The sequence below is a fragment of the Microcaecilia unicolor genome, chromosome 9 (assembly GCF_901765095.1).
Source record: "Microcaecilia unicolor chromosome 9, aMicUni1.1, whole genome shotgun sequence".
Lineage (NCBI taxonomy): Eukaryota > Metazoa > Chordata > Amphibia > Gymnophiona > Siphonopidae > Microcaecilia > Microcaecilia unicolor.
Window position 1 is genome coordinate 208,129,402 of NC_044039.1, and position 23,607 is coordinate 208,153,008.

General features: G+C 43.9%; 1 protein-coding gene across 1 annotated transcript in view; it reads left to right on the plus strand.

Annotated features, from left to right (window-relative positions):
* The window catches only part of CCDC88C (coiled-coil domain containing 88C), a 222,424-nt gene that overhangs the window by 97,527 nt on the left and 101,290 nt on the right, over positions 1 to 23,607 (plus strand). The window contains exons 5-7 of the mRNA XM_030214328.1: positions 1,558 to 1,616; positions 9,058 to 9,141; positions 19,840 to 19,980. Of these exons, the coding sequence (XP_030070188.1) occupies positions 1,558 to 1,616; positions 9,058 to 9,141; positions 19,840 to 19,980 (284 nt within the window). The remainder of the gene's footprint in view (positions 1 to 1,557; positions 1,617 to 9,057; positions 9,142 to 19,839; positions 19,981 to 23,607) is intronic.

Genomic DNA, 23,607 nt, shown 5'->3' on the forward strand with positions numbered 1-23,607 from the left:
GTGGGTTGGAGTATCCCATCTGCAGATCTGGAAAGAAGTAGAAAATGAATAGATGTTCTACAAGGGGCTTTCCTTAGATAGTGAAGGAATCAACCATGGAAGGATTTTTGCTGGATTTTATAATCACAAATGATGAATACGTCTAATTCGGGTGGGCAGAGACTACCTTAAGTCTGTGGTGGATATTTGCAAGGTGGTGACGTGGTCGACGCTGCATGCTTTTGCCAGGTACTACAAGGTGGGCTTTGTGGCATACTCGGAAGCCAGTTTTGGGGCTTTGGAATATTGTGTTCAGTTCTGGAGGCCGTACCTTGCTAAGGATGTAAAAAAAATGGAAGCGGTGCAAAGAAAAGCTACGAGGATGGTATGGGATTTGCGTTCCAAGACGTATGAGGAGAGACTTGCGGACCTGAACATGTATACCCTGGAGGAAAGGAGAAACAGGGGTGATATGATACAGACGTTCAAATATTTGAAAGGTATTAATCCGCAAACGAACCTTTTCTGGAGATGGGAGGGCGGTAGAACGAGAGGACATGATATGAGAGTGAAGGAGGGCAGACTCAAGAAAAATGTCAGGAAGTATTTTTTCACGGAGAGAGTGGTAGATACTTGGAATGCCCTCCCGTGGGAGGTGGTGGAGACAAAAACGGTAGCGGAATTCAAGCCTGTGTGGGATAAACATTAAACAGAAGGATCCTCAGAAGCTTAGCCGAGATTGGGAGGCGGGGCTGGTGTTTGGGTGGTGGGGCTAGTTCTGTCTTGACTTCTACGGTCTGTGTCCTGAAAATGGCAGATACAAATCAAGGTACGGTATACACAAGAAGTAGCACATATGAGTTTATCTTGTTGGGCAGACTAGATGAACCATGCAGGTCTTTTTCTGCCATCATGTTACTATGGTCCTCGGTGCAGTAGCTCTAGGATCCCACCCACTCTAGGCATTGCTTTTGAACCTCCCTCAATTTCTGGAATAGTGGGAAGCTACGTAATGGAAGAAGAAATTAGGTCTTACCTGGCAATTTTCTTTCTATTAGCCCTTCCCACTTTTCCAGAGGCCCGCCCGAGGTTTTTGAGATGTTTAGTCGGTGCAAAGTAATGGATCAAATAACTGTCACCTTACACGTGCTCCCTGCATATCTCTTGTTTTCTACAAGTTGTCCAGAGATGAGAGAGGTTCACACGTGTCTGCTCATCTGGTTTGTGTTAGGTTTGCGAGTTGGTTAAGGTGGTTGTGTTTTATTCTTGAGTTTCTGCTTACTGCTTGCCTACATAAATACTGAGGAGCTGGACTGGATGCGAAGAGAGATGTCTCGGCTCAGTTTTCAATTCTGAATCTTCTCCTCCTGGTTGATGGACACGGCTATCCCCACAGGTTTTGAAATAGTGGGAAGGTCTAATGGAAAGAAAACTACCAGGTAAGACCTAATTTCTCCTTGGAGTTGGTTAAATTATTGTGCTGTGGGTTTTTGTTTTTTTAACTACTGATTGGCATAATTGGTGCTCTGTAACTGTGGTCCATTGGAGCTTGTTAATTTTGCTTATTTTCACATCCAGGTAAAAGTATGGATGAATTGAAGAAAGTTTTGCTGTTGATGTTGGGCTGTGCTGTTCAGGTAAGGTTGCCAATTAGGGTGACTACGAGAAGTATGAAGTTACTTTTTATAAATAAAATACTAGCCTAGCCATGAGTTGCAGAGTGTGGCGGGAACAGAAGCATGCAGGAAATGTTCTGGATTCCTTGCTTTTACAATGGGAAATCTGTCAAGTAATTTTTCCTGTGCTGCGCTGCCTGCTTCCTTCCCATTCAGGTGCATCCAGACTCCCACTCCATGCTGCTGCTGCACTTTGTATGTTGTAAAGGAATTATGCAACCTTTGTGCAAAATTCTATGAGTCTAATCTTCAAAATTACACCTTGTTTTGTGCACACTCTTCAATTTAATACTTTAATGACACTGTAGTGCAATATGAACATCCACACAGCTTTCTTTAATAATGTTATATTAACAGATAAATTAGACTTCAGATCCCCGGTTCTGTTATAGATTTTTTAAACAGTACCGCTCCGCTATATCGCTCGGTATATATCTCCCCTTGCGTTTTCTAGCGGGAATCCTCATTAGTCTTAAATATCTTTATTTTACGATTTTATCTTGTTTTTTCAGAGTTAATCAATATTCATTAGTTCAACACTTATCTTTTTATTCAGGCTGTCACTCTGGTTCGCTCTATAGCGAGCTCCTGTTTCATCTCGTCTTCGTCAGGAGCTGAACCTTTACTTTGCCCTTTGCTAGATCCACTTCATCTTCTAGCTTTTACGTAAAAGAAAACGCAAGGGGAGATATATACCCAGTGATATAGAGGAGTGGTACTGTTTAAAAAAAGCTATAACAGAACCGGGGATGTGAAGTCTAATTTATCTTTTAATATAAAATTCTACGAGTGTAGAATTACATAATTCCCTGGAGTATACCCGAGGAAGGAGAGAGGTTAAGCTCCAGTTTTAATTCCTGGCAGGTTTATGGGGAAAACAGTCTCATGCCCCACTCTCCCATGCCTCTCCAAAATAACTCTCCACCATTCCCATTTGATTCTTATAATCAGTTGATCACTTTTATCTTTGTGTAATGCTGGATGAAAGTATACCCATTCAGTAAATCCCTAAAGAGCAGCTTAGCAAAATAACTAATGCAATGTTAGCTGAGCAGTTATGTCCTAAAGCAAAGCAAGTACATTAAATATACAAATGAGGCAACTATGAGAGTATTTTTTTTTTTATTTTGGATTTTGCTCACACCTTTTTCAGTAGTAGCTCATGGTGAGTTATATTCAAGATATTTCTCTATCCCTAGAGGGCTCACAATCTAAGTTTGTACCTGAGGCAATGGAGGGTTAAGTGACTTGCCCAAGATCACAAGGAGCAGCAGCGGGATTTGAACTGGTCACCTCTGGATTGCAAGACTGGTGCTCTAACCAATAGGCCACTCCTCCACTCTTATTCTTTGGGGTTCTACATGGAATGTTGCTACTCTGAGATTCTGCATGGAATCTTTTTACTCTTTAGGATTCTAGAATCTTGCTATTTATTTATTTATTTAGATTTTGCTCACACCTTTTTCAGTAGTAGCTCAAGGTGAGTTACATTCAGGTACACTGGATATTTCTCTGTCCCAGGAGGGCTCACAATCTAAGTTTGTACCTGAGGCAATGGAGGGTTAAGTGACTTGCCCAAGATCACAAGGAGCAGCAGCGGGACTTGAACCGGCAACCTCTGGATTGCAAGACCGGGGCTCTAACCACTAGGCCACTCCTCCACCTCTGCTGCATCAAAAGATTGTTGGAAGAGCAGGTTTTAATTTAACAATTTGGGAGCTGATGCAAAAAGCTACCGTGATGCTAACCATACAGTCACTGTGGGTTTAATTGAAAATTTTTTTTTTTTGTTCAGGATCACAATAACAGAAATAACGTCATCCAGCCTCAGGATTCAAATCCCAGAAAAATACATCATCATTTCCCAACTGAACCAAGAATATGATCGAAATTATTAAATAAAACATTCCCCATCCTCCCTCTACAAAATATACACAGAAACCAACATGGTCTCCCTGAGTAATACTTAACACTTAAATAGCCTAATTTACTATGGCATCCCACAGTTGTTAGTATTTTCTCATTGCCAATGGCTGCAGACCATCCAACAGGCAGAATAACCACATAACTGTGGGTTTAAAGTAAGTTACTGGCAGAGCAGTGCAGAAAAGGTTGCAACATGGGTGATAAGTTTACTTGGAAACCATGACTGCACATCGCATTAAAATGAATGATAATTCAGTGATTACAAATTCCATAGCCTTGCAATAAAAAAAAAAAAAAAAAAAAAGAGTTTGACACTCAAACAACATGCAAAAACTTTTTCAGGTCTGAGGCCGTGTAGGAGGGTTGGTTGAGAGGACTGGGTATCCAGCACCCGACCACCATGCCCCAGATAACTTTCTGTAATGATCGTTCAGTAGTCTCATGGTCCGCATCTCCCTCCACAATCTGACCCCTGAAAAAAAAAATCCCCTTTTCCCCCCATGACCCAACTTAAAACAAAATCCTACCTAGTGTGTAATGGAACCCCTCCCCCCACTTGCTGACCCCTTTCCCTGCACCCCCCCCACCCCCCAAAAAAAGAATCCCATAGGCAGAAGCAATGTCCATTCGCTCCTGCCTCTAGTGGCCAATCCTGGGATGCACTGGTAAGGTCAGTCTGCCATATAAGGGAAAAATGCCCTTACATGGCAGACCGACCCTGCATACTGCCATTTTTGAAGGTGATGGTGCCAGAGGGTGAAGTGAGTGGGAATTGTTCCTTCCTCATTTAAGGTACGGGGTCTGAAAGAACCTGGGCAAGGGTTGGGGTGGGGAGGTCCCACTACACATTAGGGAGGTTGTGGGTAGGAGGGATGCCATTAGACCAGGGGCGTATCTGCGTGGGGCCACAGGGGCCTGGGCCCCCGCAGATTTCGCCCTGGCCCCCCTCCTGCCGCCAACCCTCCCCCACTAATGTTTACCTTTGCTGGCGGGGGACCCCAACCCCCGGAGGACGCCGAGGTCTTCAAAGTTCTTGTTCGTCGTCCTCCGTGGCCATGCTGTACCCTGTTGATTCGGAGTCTGTCTGACGTCACACCACGTTGTACGCGCGGGGGTTGGGGTCCCCCGCCAGCTGAAGAATTATTTTTAAAAGCAGGCGGAAGCAGACCTCGGCTGGCGGGGGTTGGGGTCCCCGCCAGCAAAGGTAAACAGCGTCAGCGGGGGAGGGTTGGCGGCGGGAGAGGAGGTGGAGAGAGTCGTTGGTGGCGGGGGGGGAGTCGTTGGTGGCAGGGGGGCTCTGGCAAAGGCGGGGGGGGGGGGGGTCGGTGGTGCCGGGGGGGGGGGGCTAAATGTGCCCCCTCCCTCTGGCCCTGGCCCCCCCCTACTGCCAGAGTCCAGATACGCCCCTGCATTAGACACCAGGGATATTTTTTTGGGGGGGGGGGGAGGTAGGGGGTGTTAGGAACAGGAGGTGGTTTGTCGGGTCATTGGTTCAAGGGTTGGGAGCATCATCCAATGCAAAATGCCAAAGCATGCTTTTTATTTCCCTGTGGGTTTTTAAAAAAATGCCACTCCTTTTTGTAAATGCCTAAGTCAGTCACCACTCGGGCACTTTAGCAATGAGCTGCATATTACTGGCATGATTGTAATGCACCAGTAATTTGCATTCTTAATGCTTACAGCACATGGCAATATTTTTCTATCACTAATTTTGCTGTAGATCTGCACGCTGAACTGGCTCCTACCGTAAGCCTTTCTGCATAGGTTCCTTGGTTTTCACCAGTGATAACTGGGAGACTTTGTACATTCTAATCACCATGTTGCTGTTTAAAGAAGTGGTGTATGCATTGGGAAAAGTGCTGAGAAAGGGTTTTAGGTGTGGCATGAAGAGATACTGAACACGCAAGCATAAGGATAGCCATACTGGGTCAGACCCGATGGTCCATGTAGCCCAGTATCCTGTTTCCCATCAGTGGCCAAGCCAGGTCACAAGTACCCGGCAGAAACCCAATAGTGGCAACATTCCATGCTACCGATCCCAAATTCTCTCTTCCCAGATACAGTGAAGGAGCTTGCTCAATATTGGGGGTACTCAAGTTCCAGCTTTGTGGGTGCAGTGTGTGCTAGAGTATCCCCAGTAGTGAGCAAACCTCTTCACTCTGTGGAAGGAAGAGGTAATTTGTGTTATACCGTGGCACCTCTAGTCTGTTTGAAAAGCTGGCTCCTTTGGTACTGAATGAGGTGTGATTACAAAATACTACATTGAAAGTTAAGCAGTTAAGTACATAAGTATTGCCATACTGGGAAAGACCAAAGGTCCATGGAGCCCAGCATCCTGTTTCCAACAGTGGCCAATCCAGGTCACAAATACCCGGCAAGATCCCAAAAATGTACAAAACATTTTATACTGCTTATCCCAGAAATAGTGGGTTTTCCCCAAGTCCATTTTTAATAACGGTCTATGGATTACATCATCCTAGCTTTAAGAGAGCCATTTGCTTTACCTACAGAAGTCTGCTTTCTGGAAATCAAAAACAAGGTAACTAGGTAAGCAGACCTACCAGCTAATCTGGGGTAAAGCCGTAAAATATCCTTGTGCACTAAAGTACGTAGTTTGAATCAGCAGCAGGCCTCAGTTGGCCGTCAACGGAGGCTTTTCAGTGTTTCACCTTTATTGAGAAGCCTCCATTGGCTGCCAATTCAGACTATGTACCTTAGTGCACAAGATAATCCGGGGCAAAGCAGTGAAGTATCTAGTAGTTATTCTTACTTTTGAGAAAACAGCTCGATCATTCCTGTTACGGGATCAAGGTTTATTGCAGTTCCCTACGCCCAAAAGGGTTAGATATAAATCGATTCACGTAATGGGTTTTGCCCTGTAGTTCAGAACAATATTGGAACTCGCTACCCTTGGAGCTGAGAGTGATTTTGTAACCTGTATTTCTGTAAGTCCTTAAAAACACATTTTGTTTATATTTCTAGTCTTAAATGATGAGGTATTCACATGGCAGTATTTGGAAATCTGTTTAGAATGATGTTACTTCCTAGGATTGCCTAGTCTTTTGTATATTGTAATCTGCATGGATCCACTAATGGTAGGTAGCCGAATATAAATTTTATTATGTTTGTATAGATAATCAAAATACTTTTTCAACATTTTTTTAATTACATTTGATACAATTGGATTAATGTGAACAGCTGTTGGCTTTACAGACCTCATGGATATAGTAGCAAAGAAAAAAAAAAACAGTTCTATACCCAACCCATGGTTCTTCTTTGAACTGACAAACCAAAAAACAGCGGGCATTATATATCAGTTGTGAATAAATGACTACTGAGCAGGAGAGGACCTCAGACCGGTGACACTTTTTTAATCAATAAGATTATATCAATGTGGCCACAAAAATGTAATCACTGGCCCTCTGCCAACCTCCTACCTCAATATTCATTTGTGTGCTTCCAATAACCGTTAGTGCTAAATAACACAAACATATTAAAAAAAATATCAATCATCACAGCTACTTAGCTTGTTGCTGCTCCAACCAGGGGCTCCCCAACGGTCCCGTTTCACCACTGGGGCTTCATCAGGAGAAGAGCACCCTGCAACGCCAAGCTGTGGTAAGTATACCCGGCGGATCAGTAAAACCACCGACAAAATGTGCACCGCTGTTTTTTGGTTTGTCATGACTTATGATCCAGCGGAGTGATCCCTATTTGTTTTGTTACTTGGGTCTTCTTTGAACTGCAAATTTGCAGTGGGTGCAACAGTTACATCTGTCTCGCCATTTACTATCCTAAATATAAATATTTATTTACTCCCAATTTACTTGATATTTTATGTACCTTAATTGTAATAATACTCTGTACTCCTCATTCCGTTAATGGCGATCGCCATTGTGGCATAATGTAAGCCACATTGAGCTTGCAAAAAGGTGGGAAAATGTGGGATACAAATGCAGCAAATAAATAAATCTGTCAAACTGATGCAAGACAACCTGAACTGTCAAGTACGTCAAAGACAATTGTTGAAACAAAGAAAAAAAAAACAGTGAGGCACAAAGAACAAGAGTTCTTAAAGTCCATCAGTTCTTTATTGAAGGGACTCAACACATAGCCTGTTTCGGCAACTGGTGCCTGCATCAGAAGGAGTGAGACTGAGACACTGCTTGCTGTCCATGGAATTTTACATTGTACACTGAAGCTGATAAATTGTTTGGTTTCTGTATCAATTGTATGCATTTTTCACCTTGCTACAATATTTGGTTTCATTCCAGAATCAGACGACTCCTGGTGTAGGCACGAGTTGCTGAAACACAGCACTGTTTTTTTTTTTTCTTTGTTTCACCAATTGTCTTTTGACATGCTTGACAGAACATAAGAGTAGCCATACTGGGTCAGACCAGTAGTCCATCTAGCCCAGTATCCTGCTTCCAAGGGTGGCCAATTCAGGTCACAAGTACCTGGTAGAAACCCAAATCGTGGCAGCATTCCATGTAGAACTCCAAAGAGTAGCAAGATTCCATTCAGAATCTCAAAATAGTGGCAACATTCCACGCTACAAATCCAGTGGCAAGCAGAGGCTTCCCCGTGTCTGTCTCAATAGCAGACTATGGGACTTTTCCTCCAGGAACTTCTTATCCAACCTCTTTTTAAACCCAGATACGCTAACCGCTGTTACCACATCCTCTGTCAAAGTAGTTCCAGAGCTTAACTATTCGTTGAGTGAAAAAAAATATTTCCTCCTATTTGTTTTAAAAGTTTTTCCATGTAACTTCCCTTGAGTGTCCCCTATAATCTTTGTACTTTTGGAAGGAATAAAAGTTTACAGCTTTGCGATAGTAAATGGTGAGGCAGAAGCAGCTGTTGTACTTACTGCAGATTTGCAGTTCAAAGAAAGAACCCTGGGCCGGGTATAGTGCTGATATGTTAATTGGCTTTTATTGATGTGACACTCAGTGTGTCACAGTGTGAAGTAAGAGGCAGGCATCTCGGTTGCTCAGATCTGATAAAATCCAATGTGTGAAGCCTTGAAAAATTTGACTGTGTACCTAATTTGTTCCTTAGTCAAGCTGCTGTTGCACTGAAAAATTTGCAATCTCAGGAAAAGGCAGCTCTGTAAATTACTTACAGCTAGTTCAGTCTGCGGTAGAGAAAGAGATCTCTAGTTTAGAGGGCAGTAGGAAAAAAAAATGAGCCTTTATCAGCATCTTGACCAAAACATAGTAGATGACGGCAGAAAAAGACCTGCACGGTCCATCCAGTCTGCCCAACAAGATAAACTCATATCTGCTACTTTTTAGGTATTTTGGTGAGTAAGGAGGGTGAAAGCATTTCTTGCGATACAGGAATAATGCAGAATATTGTTTTGAGGATTGTTGAGGACAAGATGTAAATGAAAGTGGTCCGTCTGGTGCTGAATCTGACCAAGTTAACAGAACTTTTATTTTCCTCTGATTGATTGCATTTATTGTCTCAGTGTGAAAGAAAAGAGGAACTTATTGAGAAGATCAAGCAACTGGACATTGAGACCCAAGCAGCAATAGTGACACACATTCAGGAGGTATCCGATCTTTAAGTTATTAATTCTTTTGTTTTCTGTAGATTTTTACTACCACTTTTTGGTTTCTCTGTATTTGTTTGTTAGCCGGTATTTGTTCCTTGAACGGTTCTCCTTAATTTGAAGGTATTGTCAAATTCAACACTATAATAAATTCAAACGTTTAAGCAACAGTTTTTAATTAGGCATGAATAACGTCCCCACCATCCAAACTCCCAAATAGCCTTTGATTAAAGGGTATGATTACTAATTTCACAAATGGTTAAAAAAAATTGATGTATACAGCCAGGACACTAATACATTCCTACACCATATCTGTGAAGGAAAATTCAGAACAATGAAGAGGTTACGTTGGATGGCTGAGACTGAAGGACAAGATACCCTTGGGTTTGGGATGGTTGAAGCTTGATGTAATATTTGTAGCAACTGCCTCTTCTTAAGGGGGTGCTGGTTGGCCACTGGCCTTAGTTGCACAAAGCTGGAGCCTAGGGGAGGGTTTATAGCACAGGCGTCAGAACAAGGGGAACCACAGGTGCCACGGCACCCCAGACTTTGCCTTCCTTCCCTCCCCCCCCCCCCCCCCCCAGTGGTCTGCTATCATCTTTCTTCCTCCTCCCACACAAAAATGTTGATTTATTACCTGTTTCCCCCCCCCCCCCCCCCCCCCAAGGCTGTGATGCTATAATCTGCTTAACAAAATAGCGGCATGGCCACTTGACGCAAGTCCTTGAGCAATCTGTGTGTGGTCAAGGTCTGTGAGAGGAAATCCGCCAGCAAGCGGAGAACTCAAACCTTCAATGAACTTTTAATCAAAGAACATCCTCCAGTTTCTAGTATCCTTGGTCGCTCTCCAACTTTCTGTGGTCAGGGTCTGCCAGTTTTTGCCCTTGGCCTTGACTATGTGCAGATGCTCCAGGTCCTGTGCTGGCCAGCTGCGATGCTGTTTGTTAAGCGGATTGCAGTGTGGGTGCCGGGGAGGGGGGGGGGAGTAATAAAGCAACACTTTGTGCGGGAGGAGGAAGAAAGATGCTGTCAGACCACTGTGGGGTGGGGGTTAAAGGTAGGGAAGGGGAGATGCTGGGGTGGAGTAGGGGCAGAGCCTGGGCTTACCCAAACAAAAAGGCAGTCTGCTACCCCTGGTTTACAGGACACCAAAGAAACCCAGCAATGTGACAGAAATGTGATATTTTTATACTGTTGTCATGTTTTAAAATTTTTATTTTGGGATTTTTAGTTTTGTGTATACCATATTTTAGTTTCTTTGTAAATAGCTTTGTTGTACTGTTTGAAAGGTGGCATATCAAATTCTAATGAAGTTAAAACTTATATGGGGAGTACGCTGACATTGGCAACAAGACCAGTTAGCAGGAGAATTGGTCAGGACTGAGGAAGGCAGTATAGCGACGAATCAAAGCATAGAGCGGTGGTGTTGGTGAAAACCATAAGTGTGTGCATCCAGACAGGAAGAATTAGAGTAAACAGGAGCCTTCAGTGAGCCAGGTAGAAGGTCAAAGTCATCCCAGTAAGATTTTCTTAGAACATGAGTCACCTGTAGGACTCGTCTTGTGATCATCAGAAGAGGTTTTTAAGTTGCACTAGCTCTCAAAGTATTGTTTTTTCTGTGTTGCTTACTCTTTGGTACATATTCCTAGATATTTTGTATTCTTATTTTCTTAGGGTTTCTTTACAAAGTGGTGCTAACTGATTAACAGCGTAATGAATGTGAAGAAGCCCTTTCAATTTCCATGGGCTTCTTCGCATTCAGCGCACACTAATCTGTAGCTCCGTTTTGTAAAAGGAGCCCTTAGTTTGCAGAACAAAATATTTGCATATTTTTTTTTTATTTTAATTTTTTACCACGCGTTTGTATTTAAAACTTTTCCCAATGAATGTTCCAACTATTCATATTGTGTTGGTTATTTGGCAGTTGTCTGGGTTTAATTATGCAAGTGATTTAAGTGAGGGGCTAAGAACAAATTTGAAGTGCATTTTATTTTGGTCATATTTTTAAATACTTATCCCCACAGCGGCCCAAAGAGATGCGCAAGTTCAACCACAAATAATACAGTAGAACAGACAGAACAGTGTGCAACCCTCTTGAACACAGTTGGCGTCTTCAGTTTTAGGTCATTTTTCATTTATGGTTGCTTGCTGTGACGTAGATGAATTTCACACCAAGGGCCCTGTTTACTAAGGTGCGTTAGCATTTTTAACACGCACGCTAACTGTGTAGGCGCCTGTATTGTAGGCGCGTACACAGTTAATGCACGTACATATTTTACGCGTGTTAAAAACACTAACACGCCTATAACACGGCTTAGTAAACAGGGCCCCAAGTCTAAAGCTAATCTGTGATGTATATAAATTTATTTTGTTTCCAAATGATCAAATGGAACCGGCAGTTGGTGCTTTTCTGCAACGTGTTGGAAAGTGCTTTAAAGAAAGGGTGATCTTAATCTACTTGGTAGTAGAAACATTTTAAAAATATCTTTAATAAAAAAAAAACACACTGCTATATATGTCAAGTAGTAAATCGGCATATCTCCCCCGACTCCCAAAAGATGCCCTTAATTGCTCTGTTTCAATCCCAGTGCATAGTTCTGGCAGACTGTAGCTCACACTAATCAGCCCTAACCCTTTGTCTGAAGCCCCACAGGGTTAAGAGACAGTGTCTAACCTTTGACCTCTAAACTTTTCTTTGATTAAATCCCTGTGGGGGATGAGTTGGGAGGAGGGCTAGTGTGGGTATAGAGATGTTAGCCTGAAAAAAAAAATATATATATACTAGTAAAAAAAAGGCCCGTTTCCGAAACAAATGAAACGGGCGCTAGCCAGGTTTTCCTCGTAGTGTATATGTTTGAGAGACTGTGGCTGTGAGAGTGACTGTGTGAGAGAGAGAGAGAGTGCGTGTGCGATTGTGTGTCACAGAGAGATTGAAACTGGGTGCTTGTGTATCTGTGAATGAGTGTGTATGTGTGTTTCAGAATGACTGTGTGCGAGTGCGTATGTTGGACACTGAGAGAGACAGAGTGTTCACACAGATACAGTGTGTTTGACAGAGTGAGAGCCTGGTTTTTTCCCCCTTCTCCCCCTCCTACTTTTCCCTTCCGTTGCCCCCCCTCCTTTTCCTCTCCCCTTCCACCCTCTAGTGAGTGAGTGTGAGCCCCCCCCCTCGCAGGGCCCCCACCCCCACTTCTCTGGTCTCAGGACCCCCTCCCCACCTCCCTTTCCCTCTGTTAGGTGGTGTTTTATTTTTCTACTCAATTTGAATTCAAGATGGAGGATTGTACCAGCAGCCGCCGCCAATATTACCGCTAAAAGCTACGGAAGAGCCTCTGGTCGCCTCTCTTCCCTGTAAATCCCCTCTTATTTTGTTCGTTGTAGGCTTCCTCTCCCCCTCTTTCCTTCCCACCCTACTACTACTACTATTTATCATTTCTAAACTTCGGGTTTTTTTCCCTTGCATTTTTCTGTTTGCACTGTCTCCCTCGTGTTGTGATCGTGCTTCATCTGCTCTTTTTTTTTTGTGTGTGTGGCGTCGCCGCTACTCCTCCGTCGAGATGTGAGACCTGTGGTCGCGCTGATTGCAATTGTCTCTTCCTCCCCTGCCTTCCTGCCCCTCCATACCTGCGTTATTCAAACAGATCTACTACTACTACTACTATTTAGCATTTCTATAGCGCTACAAGGCGTACGCAGCGCTGCACAAACATAGAAGAAAGACAGTCCCTGTTCAAAGAGCTTACAATCTAATAGACAAAAAATAAATCAAATCAATTAATGTGAACGGGAAGGAAGAGAGGAGGGTAGGTGGAGGCGAGTGGTTACGAGTCAAAAGCAATGTTAAAGAGGTGGGCTTTCAGTCTAGATTTAAAGGTGGCCAAGGATGGGGCAAGACGTAGGGGCTGAGGAAGTTTATTCCAGGCGTAGGGTGCAGCGAGACAGAAGGCGCGAAGTCTGGAGTTGGCAGTAGTGGAGAAGGGAACAGATAAGAAGGATTTATCCATGGAGCGGAGTGCACGGGAAAGGGTGTAGGGAAGGACGAGTGTGGAGAGATACTGGGGAGCAGCAGAGTGAGTACATTTATAGGTTAGTAGAAGAAGTTTGAACAGGATGCGAAAACGGATAGGGAGTCAGTGAAGGGTCTTGAGGAGAGGGGCAGCCTTTCCCCGTTTACCCCCCTGCTGAGAGGGTAGGTTCTTTCCCGGGATCTCGCTTACACGGGGGAAGCTGCGGCATCCGAAATACCGAGGGGGGCACCGGGATCTCCCTCCAAGTCCTCGAGCAGCTCCGGTGGGCACCGGCCATGAGCAGCAGAGCTCATCCAAGCGCTGAGGGCTTGTGTCCTGCACAACGGGGGCAAGCTGGTGTTCCAGAACTGCGGCGCTCTCTCTACCACCCTGGTGCGCCTGCTGGGCGACGGCGGCCGCGAGGTGAAGACGGTCTGCGTGCAGCTGGTGGGTGAGATCTGATTCGGTGGGCGTGGTAAAAGCGGCACAGCGCCGCCCCTCTCCTTCCCTAGAATTGGTGAGTGCGATCCCTTCACTGTCATTGTTTCGTCCTCGTCGTCATCACGTTTTGATGCAAGGGCGAGGCAGAGAGACATAGTGTATGGGATGGCTTCACCACCATGAACTGTCGAACCCTTCACGGAGTGGAGTGACTTCAGAAAGTTGAGGGTGCGTTTTATTATAGTAGATAAAACTTCCAACTCCTGAGTACTGTAGTATGCTGTAAACAGTAGGGTTGTTAAGTCATATTGGTGTAAATGTGTTTTGTTGCTTAATACAGCCCCATGTTAGTGTATAACTGAACATGTTACTATATCTCATTTTGTTTTTATATAGGGAAAGTGATATACAGCCTTTCTGTGGTTACAATCAAAGCGGTTTACATATTACATACTGGTACTTTATTTTGTACCTGGGGCAACGGAGAGTTAAGTGACTTGCCCAGAGTCATGGAACTACAGTGGGAATTAGACAGTTGCACAGGGACAGAAAATTCACCCGTCTCTGCTGTCCAATCCCTGCCCCTACTGGAATCTCCTCCGTTCCCGCTCGTCCTCTGTACTAAAATAATCCAACTTAACGGTAGTCCATACTATCAACCAAATCCATTATTTATTTATTTATTTATTTTTAGCGCTATATTTGCTAAGCTAGCTTAGAAATACAAGGAAAGACTAAGTAGGCTGGCCCGGCACTACGCTTCTGTGGGAACCCCGCAGGACCTGCATCCATCCCTGTGGGGGATCCCCACGGGATTCCCGCTAACCTCGTTCCCTTACAGCTGTCTAGTGGGAATCAAACTCAGTTCCCCTGGTTCTTAGGCACTGCAATAACCATTAGGCGGCAACTCTACGCTATATGTGCAGGACGTCAGACTCACAGAAACAGAACAAAGCCTTGCGCCGGAAGAAGAGGACCTCGGCTGGCGGGGGTTGGGGTCCCCCGCCAGCAAAGGTAGCTGACTGCAGGACGTCAGACTCACAGAAATAGAACGAAGCCTTGCACTGGAAGAAGAGGACCTCGGCTGGCGGTGGTTGGGATCCCCCGCCAGCAAAGGTAGGCGGCGGCGGGGGAGGGGGGTCAAGAGGGTCGTCGGCAGGGGGGTCCAGTGCCCCCTGGCCCCACGTAGCTACGCCACTGTCATGTACTTTCACATATGTGAACTTGTTAATTCCTTTGTTTCTGTACTGATGTATCCCCACTGCTGCTGTAGATGTATGCCAGTGAAGTATCCACACGGCATTGAGTTCACTGGAATCTCCGCCATAAAGTTGGTATGGAATTAATCCCACTCCTGTTTTTGTCATCTATTCTTCTGTGAACTGTTAATTAGCCAAAGTATAATAGCTTGACAACTAACTGTATAACTTCAGTGGTCTAGAAATTGTTCCTGGTATTATTGAATTTGATTAGCACTGCCAGGTGTATGCGGTGCTTTACAGACACATAATTAAAAGTCCCTTTTGTCTTAAGTCTAGTCAAGACAGAGACAAGAAGCACAGCAGGAAACAAGAACTTTTTGCATTAGGACAGTAAGGTACCCACCCTTCAGACAGGGATCACCTAAGTCGAGGGTGGGAAACCTCAGACTTCCAGGGGCCGCAACCCAATCAGGATTTCCCCAGTGAATTTGCATGAAGTCTATTTACATGCACTGCCTCCATTGTATGCAGATATCATGCATATTCATTGGGGAAATCCTGAAGACTGGGTTGTAGCCCTGGAAGACCGAAGTTGCCTACCCCTGACCTAAGTAATTGGGTAAAGCTACAAGGACTTTGCCCAGAAGCAATCTAGACATGAAGACCAGAGCTGGGGGATGGTAATAAACTTACTAGTTTAAATCGGCCTGCTTATTGTAGTCCTAGTTAATCAAAGAATTTTCTAACGTTCTTTGACAGCACCCCACGCATGCTTAGCTGATGTGGCTCGATGCTGCTGCCAACTGCAGTGCTTGATAGAAGAGAGTTCTGGCTACCTTTGGAGGTCTTCAGTTGGCGATGCTTGGGGATCCTCACCAGCTACAGCAAGTGACAGAAGGAATGCTGGCTGGATGCTCTCCTGTAGAAGTGGTTTTGATCAGGATTGCTATATGTGTTTCTCCCTTGACCACTACAGGACTGGGTGTTGCAGAAGGTGACATCTCATGTGGGATTGTTGATTCAGGTGGTACAGGTTGGCCCATTTTTCTCTGGCATGTGGATCTTGTTCAGCTGTAAGTGGGGGAAAGCTTAAAGTTCCCTCGAGAGAAAGATCTTCTCATATGAGGGCCTGTGATCATGGACGGCCCATCTTGCTTTGGTGTTATTGCTTTGCCCTTGAAAGGGAATGTATGAAGCTTAAGGGTTACATGGACGGTGTCATTTACAACTCTGCTGTAGGCAAGAAAATAGTCTACCTCATTAGCCTATGCTAGAATCTGGACAGTGTTTGAAGTGTGGGTTACAGAGAGGGTGGGTTTTTTTTTTACTTTGAGCTTCTGTTGCTCGGATTTTATTTATACAGAATAGTCTAAATAAGGCTTATTCATGGCATCATTGAAAATTCAGGTGGCAGAATTAGTTTGCTACTGTAGGTCGGAAGGGACTTCAGTGGAGCACACCTGGATGTAGTGTGCTTCCTCAAGGGCGTGGTGCATTTTACGGCGGCATTGTGACTTAAAATTTTCACTGTGATTTAATTATGCAATTAAAGATATGTTTGGTTTTTTTTTCCCCACTGCAGCACCTTCTGACTCTGGGCAAGTCACTTAAGCCTCCATTGCCCAGAGTCGCAAGGAGCTGCGGGGGGGGGGGGGGGGGGGGGGGGGGGGGGGGGGGGAGGGAGGACCCCATACCTTTAATTGCACAATCACAATTACAAATTTTAATTTAAATGCAGCACTAAAAAAATTAGAGTAAAATTAATGAAAACATAAGAACTGAAAAATTACAAATTAAAGAATAGTATGCAGAATAGCTATAAACAGCCTTAGTTTTCACATTCTGCTTCAGAAGAGCGAACCTTGCACTGTATTTGACCGCCAGTGCATCTGATGGTTTTGCTGTGGAATCTTGTTTTTCTTTTAGCCTTAGCAGCTGCATCCTTTGAACTAATTAAAAAGGTATCCTTGAGAGATCTTATCTTGAAGATGACTTTGAAAGTCATCTGTTCAGCTAGAGGGTTTCACATAAACAAGCATTATCCTGCTGGGATTTTGTCTTAAGGTGGATCCCTCCTTTCTTCCGAAGGTAGTGTCAGCCTTCCATATTATTCAAGTGGTGGTGCCCACCTTCCGTCAGGCAGATTCAGAGATAACTTTATGATCTTGCAGCTGTTGGATCTCTTGGATGTCCGAAGAATGCTGTTGAAGTACTTGGAGGTGACAAACCATTTTTGTAGGTCCTGTCACTTGTTTTGTTCGGCAGAGCTAAGAAGATGAAATGGCTACAAAAGCAACTGTTTTGTATGGACTTATATTCTCAGGGGATGAGGACTTCTAAGAGTCTTTAGGCTCATTTTACTAGGGGTTGTGTCAACGTCTTGGGTGGAATCTGTTGGTTTCTCTTGTCTACATTTGCAAAGCTGCCACCTGGTCTTCTCTGCATTTTCTATTTCCAATAAGTTGGCCATCCGTGTCTTAAGAACATAAGAATAGCCATACTGGGTCAGACCAGTGGTCTATGTAGCCCAGTAGCCTCCTTCCAACATTAGCCAATCCAGGTCACAAGTACCTGGCAGAAGCCCAATGTCAGAGGATGCTGCCTTTGGCACTGTTTCATTTTCCCACCCAAGTTGAGGATGGCTTTGCTAGATCCCATGAGTTCTGTAGTCTTGCGGGTCTCAGCAGCCATTTGTAAAACACGGAGCCGCCGGGTAGAATAGCGGCAGCTGGCAGGAAGAGTGGGGTTCTTTCCTGCTGCCGAAGCCACTTTACCACCAGGCACCTTCAAGGTGGGACCGGGGAGGGCCCACTGAGGCTCAGGGGGTCTTAGTGTGCGTTGGGGGAGAGCCTGTAGAGCCTCTGGGCCCCACTGCTAGATGCCCAAATGGTCAGTCTGCCCCTGCATTAGAACATAAGAGCTGCCATACTGGGTCAGACCGAAGGTTTTTCAAAAACAGTATCCAACAGTGGCCAATGCAGGTCACAAATATCAGGCAGGATACCAAAATGTAGCAAAATTCCTAGGGATAAACAGTGGATTTCCCCAAGTCTGTGTTAACACAGCTACACTAACTGTTTTTTTTACCACATCCTTGGGCAATGAATTCAGAGCTCAATTAATGTTTTAAACTTGCTGCTACTTAGTAACTTCATGGCATGTTCTCTGGTCTAGCATTTGTAGCAGTGGCGTAGCCAAGGGTGGGCTTGGGTGGGCCCAGGCCTACCCATTTTGGGTTCAGGCCCACCCAGTAGCAGCATACCTATGATGTGGCTGACGGGGATCCCCAAGCCCCACCAGCCGAAAACTCCCAACTTGTAAGTAGCAGATCTTCACCTGCAGTGAGCAGTGACATACATACTGCTCGCACCAGCTCCACAGCCTTTCCTCTGATGTATTTCTGCCTAGGTGGAAACAGGAAGTTGCATCAGAGGGAAGGGTGTGGGGCCAACATGAGCAGTGTGTATTAGTTGCTGCTGGTGAAAATCTGCCATTTAAAAGATATACGGGAGAGGGGGGATGTTTGAGAGACCATATGGCATGCAGGCGAGAGAAGGAGAGACCAAATCACCTGTGGGACGGGGCGAGGTTCTTCTGCCCACCCATCTTGGGCCCAGGCCCACCCAAAATTGAGTGACTGGCTGATTTGTAGTTATCTTCTCTCAGCTGTCTCTTCTCCAAGCTTGAGCCCTTACCTCTTTAGCATATCCTCATAGGTGGGTCATTCCATTCCCTTTACCATCTTGGTCACCTTTCTCTGTTCTTCTTTTAATTCTGCTGTATATTTTTGAGATGCAGTGACCAGAATTCCACACAAGGTACATAGAACGAGAGAGAGACATTAAATAGGGGCTCATTTTCAAAGCACTTAGCCTTCCAAAGTTCCATAGGTCTCTAAGTGCTTTGAAAATATGCAGAGTTATGTTTTATTTTCCATTCATTTCCTAATAATCTCTAGCATTCTGTTTGCATTTTTGGTTACTGCCACACTCTGAGTGGAAGATTTCAACATGTTCACAGTGATCCCTAAATCCTTTTCGTGGGTGGTGACTCCTAATGTAGAACCTGGCATTGTGTAGCTATAGTTTGGGTGGTTCTTCCTATGTGAATCATTTTGCACTTATTCATATTAAATTTCACCCGTCATTTGGATAACCAGTCTCCCATTCTTGCAAGGTCCTCCTGTAATTTCTCACTATCTGCTTGTGATTTAATAACTTTCGATAATTTACAAATTTGGCCACTTATTCCCATTTCTAGATAATTTATAAAGGTTAAGAAAAGTAGTGGTCCCACTACAGATCCCTGGGGTATTCCACAATTCACCTTTTACCATTAAGAAATTTGTATAGAAAAAAAATATATAATTTCATCAGCATAAAAAAAAGAGTGGAAGGGTAGCCTAGTGGTTAGCATGGTGGACTTTGATCCTGGGGAACTGAGTTCAATTCCCACTGCAGCTCCTTGTGACTCTGGGCAAGTCACTTAACCTTCCATTGCCCCAGGAACCTGTATATCTATATATACATAAAACTCACCCTCAACGTTCTATTGGCTGCTGACGTCACTGAAGCCAAGTTTCGTATTTTCGAAGCTCTGAAGCCTTGAAAATCACAGTCTCTGGGCCCCGCCCTCACGCCAAACGTTATGACGTTGAGGGCGGAGGCGGAACAATTCACCGCCCTCGCGTCAAACGTTATGACGTTGAGGGCGGAGGCGGAGCAATTCACCCACATCGACGACGGGTGGGGGGGGGGGGGCACTGGAAAGCCTTGCTAGCGCCCGTTTCATTGGCTCCAGAAACGGGCCTTTTTTTTACTAGTAATATATAAACCGCTTTGAATGTAGTTGCAAAAAAAACAAAACACAGGCAGTATATCAAGTGCCATTATGTTGCTAGTGAAGGAGGCATTCTCTTTTTTTCCCAATGATCAGGCAGCAGTATATATATTTCGGGGCTTGTGAGGATTTTCCAGCATAATGCTAACAAGAAGAAATTCAGTGCAGTTCATAGACAAGACTAAAATTTGACCTGTTGTGTTTTGCAGGTGACCCACAATCAGGAGAATGTATTTGACCTTCAGTGGTTGGAGCTCCCAGATATGGCTCCAGAGGAGTTGGATTCCTTGTCTAGGAGTATGGTTCTTCACCTCAAGCGGCTTGTCGATGAGAGGGATGAATACACAGAAGTAAGAACAATGATTTACGCCTATGTAGAGTAAAATGACAAGGAGTTTTAGCACTTACCCAACCAACATGTTTTGCAAACAGAAGTGACCAGGAGGTGACCATGCATTTGGTGCTTGCAGAATCTATCAAAAATGTATAGGAAAGATGTACATCACAATCTTAATTTTACACAATTGAGTATCTGAGTCAACTGCCACTTCAGTATCACTGCATAGGGACTCTTCTGACACATGGAGGGGCATAATCGAACTGGGCGCCCATCTTTACGGGCGCCCTGGCGAAGGGGCAGAGCATCCCATATTATCGAAATAAGATGGGCGGCCATCTTTCATTTCGATAATAAGGTCGGGGACAGCCAAATCTCAACATTTAGGTCGACCAAAATGTTGAGATCGCCGACCTTAGAGATGACCAACCTTGGTTTTCGCCCATAATGGAAACCGAGGACGGCCATCTCAAAAATGACCAAATCCAAGCCATTTGGTCATGTTTGACTTAAGCAACAGAAGGAAACCTTTTGCGAGAAGAGGACCTCGGCTGGCGGGGGTTGGGGCCCCCCCGCCAGCAAAGGTAGGCAATGGCGGGTTGGCGGCAGGAGGGGGGGGGGCAAAGTTGGTGGCGGGGGGGGGGGGGGGGCTAAAAAGTGCCCCCTCACCTCGGGCTCTGGACCCCTCTCCCGCTGAAGTCTGGCTACGCCCATGGATCCCAATCAGATTAGGGTTAAGAAATGTACACATGTGTAATGCATCCTATGGATTTGGAATTGTCTGATTAAAAAGTGCAAATAACTCCTAACTGGCAGCTATTACTCTCAAATTAGCCCAATTTCCATGACACTAGTCAAATCTTTGAATTATTGACTCAGCTATAATAACAAGCTCTTCTCTAACCCTATGACGTTCCATTTTATATGAACATTTTGGTTTTTAGTAAAAAGGAAGGGAAATACTCTTTACCCTCTTCCTGCAAAGAAAAAAACTGTGTTTAACAGGAAGGGAAATCAGATTACCATCTTTTTAATCAGCTGATGCAAGTAAAATCTTGAACTGCTTACAAAGGAAAAGCTTTTAAAATTTTGTGCTATTTTCACAAAATAATTAAACACATTTCTGATTTTATTTACTTCAAAATTTTGTTAATTTTGTACTGTACTGTTTGCTGAGGAAGTATTTTTCAGATTGATTTAACTTGTGTAATTTCTGGGTTATTTTTTAATGTATTTTTTGTTGCTATGCTTCAGTATATAGACCTTATTTACATTATGGCATTATCGTCAAACACTGGATTGGCTCCCTTTTTTGTTAGCTAGAATAAAATAACACTTCACTATAAAGTACTTTTGCTTCAAAACCAATCATCTAGTTTACTTCAACATTTAATCCTGGGAGAATTTTGTGCAAAAAAAAAAAAAATTGTGCACAATATTACAAAATTCTGTCTCTCTGTATTTATCAACTTAAAACAGAAAAATCTTCTTAACCTAAGATACAAGCTTAAGTTTTGATACAGAATTTCCCTAGGAGTACAATTAGAGCGCACTATAATGTGTTGTTTTCAGTGATTTCACTTTAGTAATTCACAGAATTAAAGGGATGTTTTTGCTCCCACAGTATCGTAATTGCATCCACACAGCAGTGTCTGTGGTTGTTGCTACAGATGTCAGCAGTTGAATGAAATCTGGGCTGCCTACAGTTTCTCTTGGGCTTCACCACGAACCAGATGAAAATGAAAATCCTTGAAAACAAATGCTCTGACTCGAAAGAAGTAGATCCCTAGATTCTTTCCCTAGGGGACATTCTCTAACACTCCCTCCCACGCCTCAAGCTTGTCTGCTTCAATATGTTTATCCACTGTTCCAGCATGCACTCCTCCACAGGTGCTTTTTCTTCCATTTAGTCCCATCTACTCTCTCAGATCTTTTCCTTACACCACTCCATCCTCCTAGCGTCCCCTCCCAGCCGAGTCCCTTGCTGCTTTCCTCACCAAACTTGCACTATACTCGGCTCTAAGCTTGTAAGTTGCATGATGCCTGAGCTCCAGTGCTGTTCTTAGTCTCATGAGTATAATGCATGAGTTTGGGTACTGTGCAGCTTTTGCTATGAGCCATGCAGTTCAAAAAAAGACGGTGCTAGCTCAGCTTTCCACAGCCCTGCAGTGCTCCACTCGTCATGCAGCAACAGCTGTACCAGCTCCTCAATCCTCCTGCCAGCTTATGGAGTCAGCTTTTTATCTGGACACACTCAAACAAGCTGGCTTTTCTGAATTTCTGCAGAGAAAAAGTTCAATTTTTACATTGAGGGTCTATTCTGTACAAATTGTACATTTATGCAGTTGCCCAGACTTTCCCTAAGAGTAAGCATTTTAAGTTTTTCTTGATTAATCTTGTTTTGGCTACTTATTTCTGTACTTTGAGCAGTTCATTGTATATAAAACTTCCTCAAATATGTTTAATAATGCAGCATCCCATGGCATAAATTCCACCCGAGCAACCGCTACAGTCCTGGGGAAGGAAGGAAGGTGTAACTTCTGAGGTGGATTCTTTCTGTTTTGGGGACCCTTTGCAATATTTTGCTCAGGAGTTAATTTCAACTTCTGAACTGGCAGCAGCTCTTGTGTATAGGCTCAATTAACTATAGCAGTAAGCTTTATTCATAAAACAAAATAAAGAATGCTAAAAATGGCTATTAGCTTACCTTAAATTTCAAAAGAAGTCCAACGGCATTGGGGGGGGGGGGGGGGGGGGGGAGGGATGAAACGGAATGGGACTTGATACATCGCCTTTCTGTGGTTTTTGCAATTACATTCAAAGTGATTTTACATAGTACATACAGGTACTTATTTGTACCTGGGGCAGTGGGGAGGGTTAAGCGACTTGCCCACAGTCATAAGGAGCTGCAGTGGGAATCGAACCCAGTTCCCCAGGATCAAAGTCCACTGCACTAACCACTAGGCGGCTACTCTACCCACATTACTGGAAAGAGATGATTTTATTATAGATTTTAAAGGCTTAGCAGTTTGAAAGTTTGCATCATTCACTTAATTTATTTCAATATTTTACTGTCCTTTCAAACACACTGAGGCCAGAATACATAAAAACTTATAAAACACAATAAAAATGCAGTAACAGTCACACAGCACAGAGCCAACAGCCCCTCCATCCAGTGTCCATCAAACCCAACTTCCATTGTTCAACAGATGGAAATAAATAACTTTTTTTCTTTTTTTTTTTTAAAGCACATTGAACACTGTCCAAATCATCCATAGGATGCTAAGATACTGGTATTTTATTACTTAATGATGGAATCATATAAGAGAGTGCATAAACCCGATCTCTTAAGAGTTGCCATAAATTCATTGTAGGTAATGCCAAGAGCCTGTCTCCCCGATGACATAATGCTCATACAGATCAATACCTTTGCAGTTTCTCTGCAATCCCCATCTAATGTAAAACATTAAATGCCAGCATTAATAACGTAAATTGGATCCACTGAACCCCTTCGAACAACTTCAGTAGATGAAAAATAGACAACACAAATCTTTAGACAACACAGATCTTTACACCTGTAGTGCACAACATACCCACAATATTTTGAACTGTGTGCAAATTCCTCTCGTTTTTACTTCAA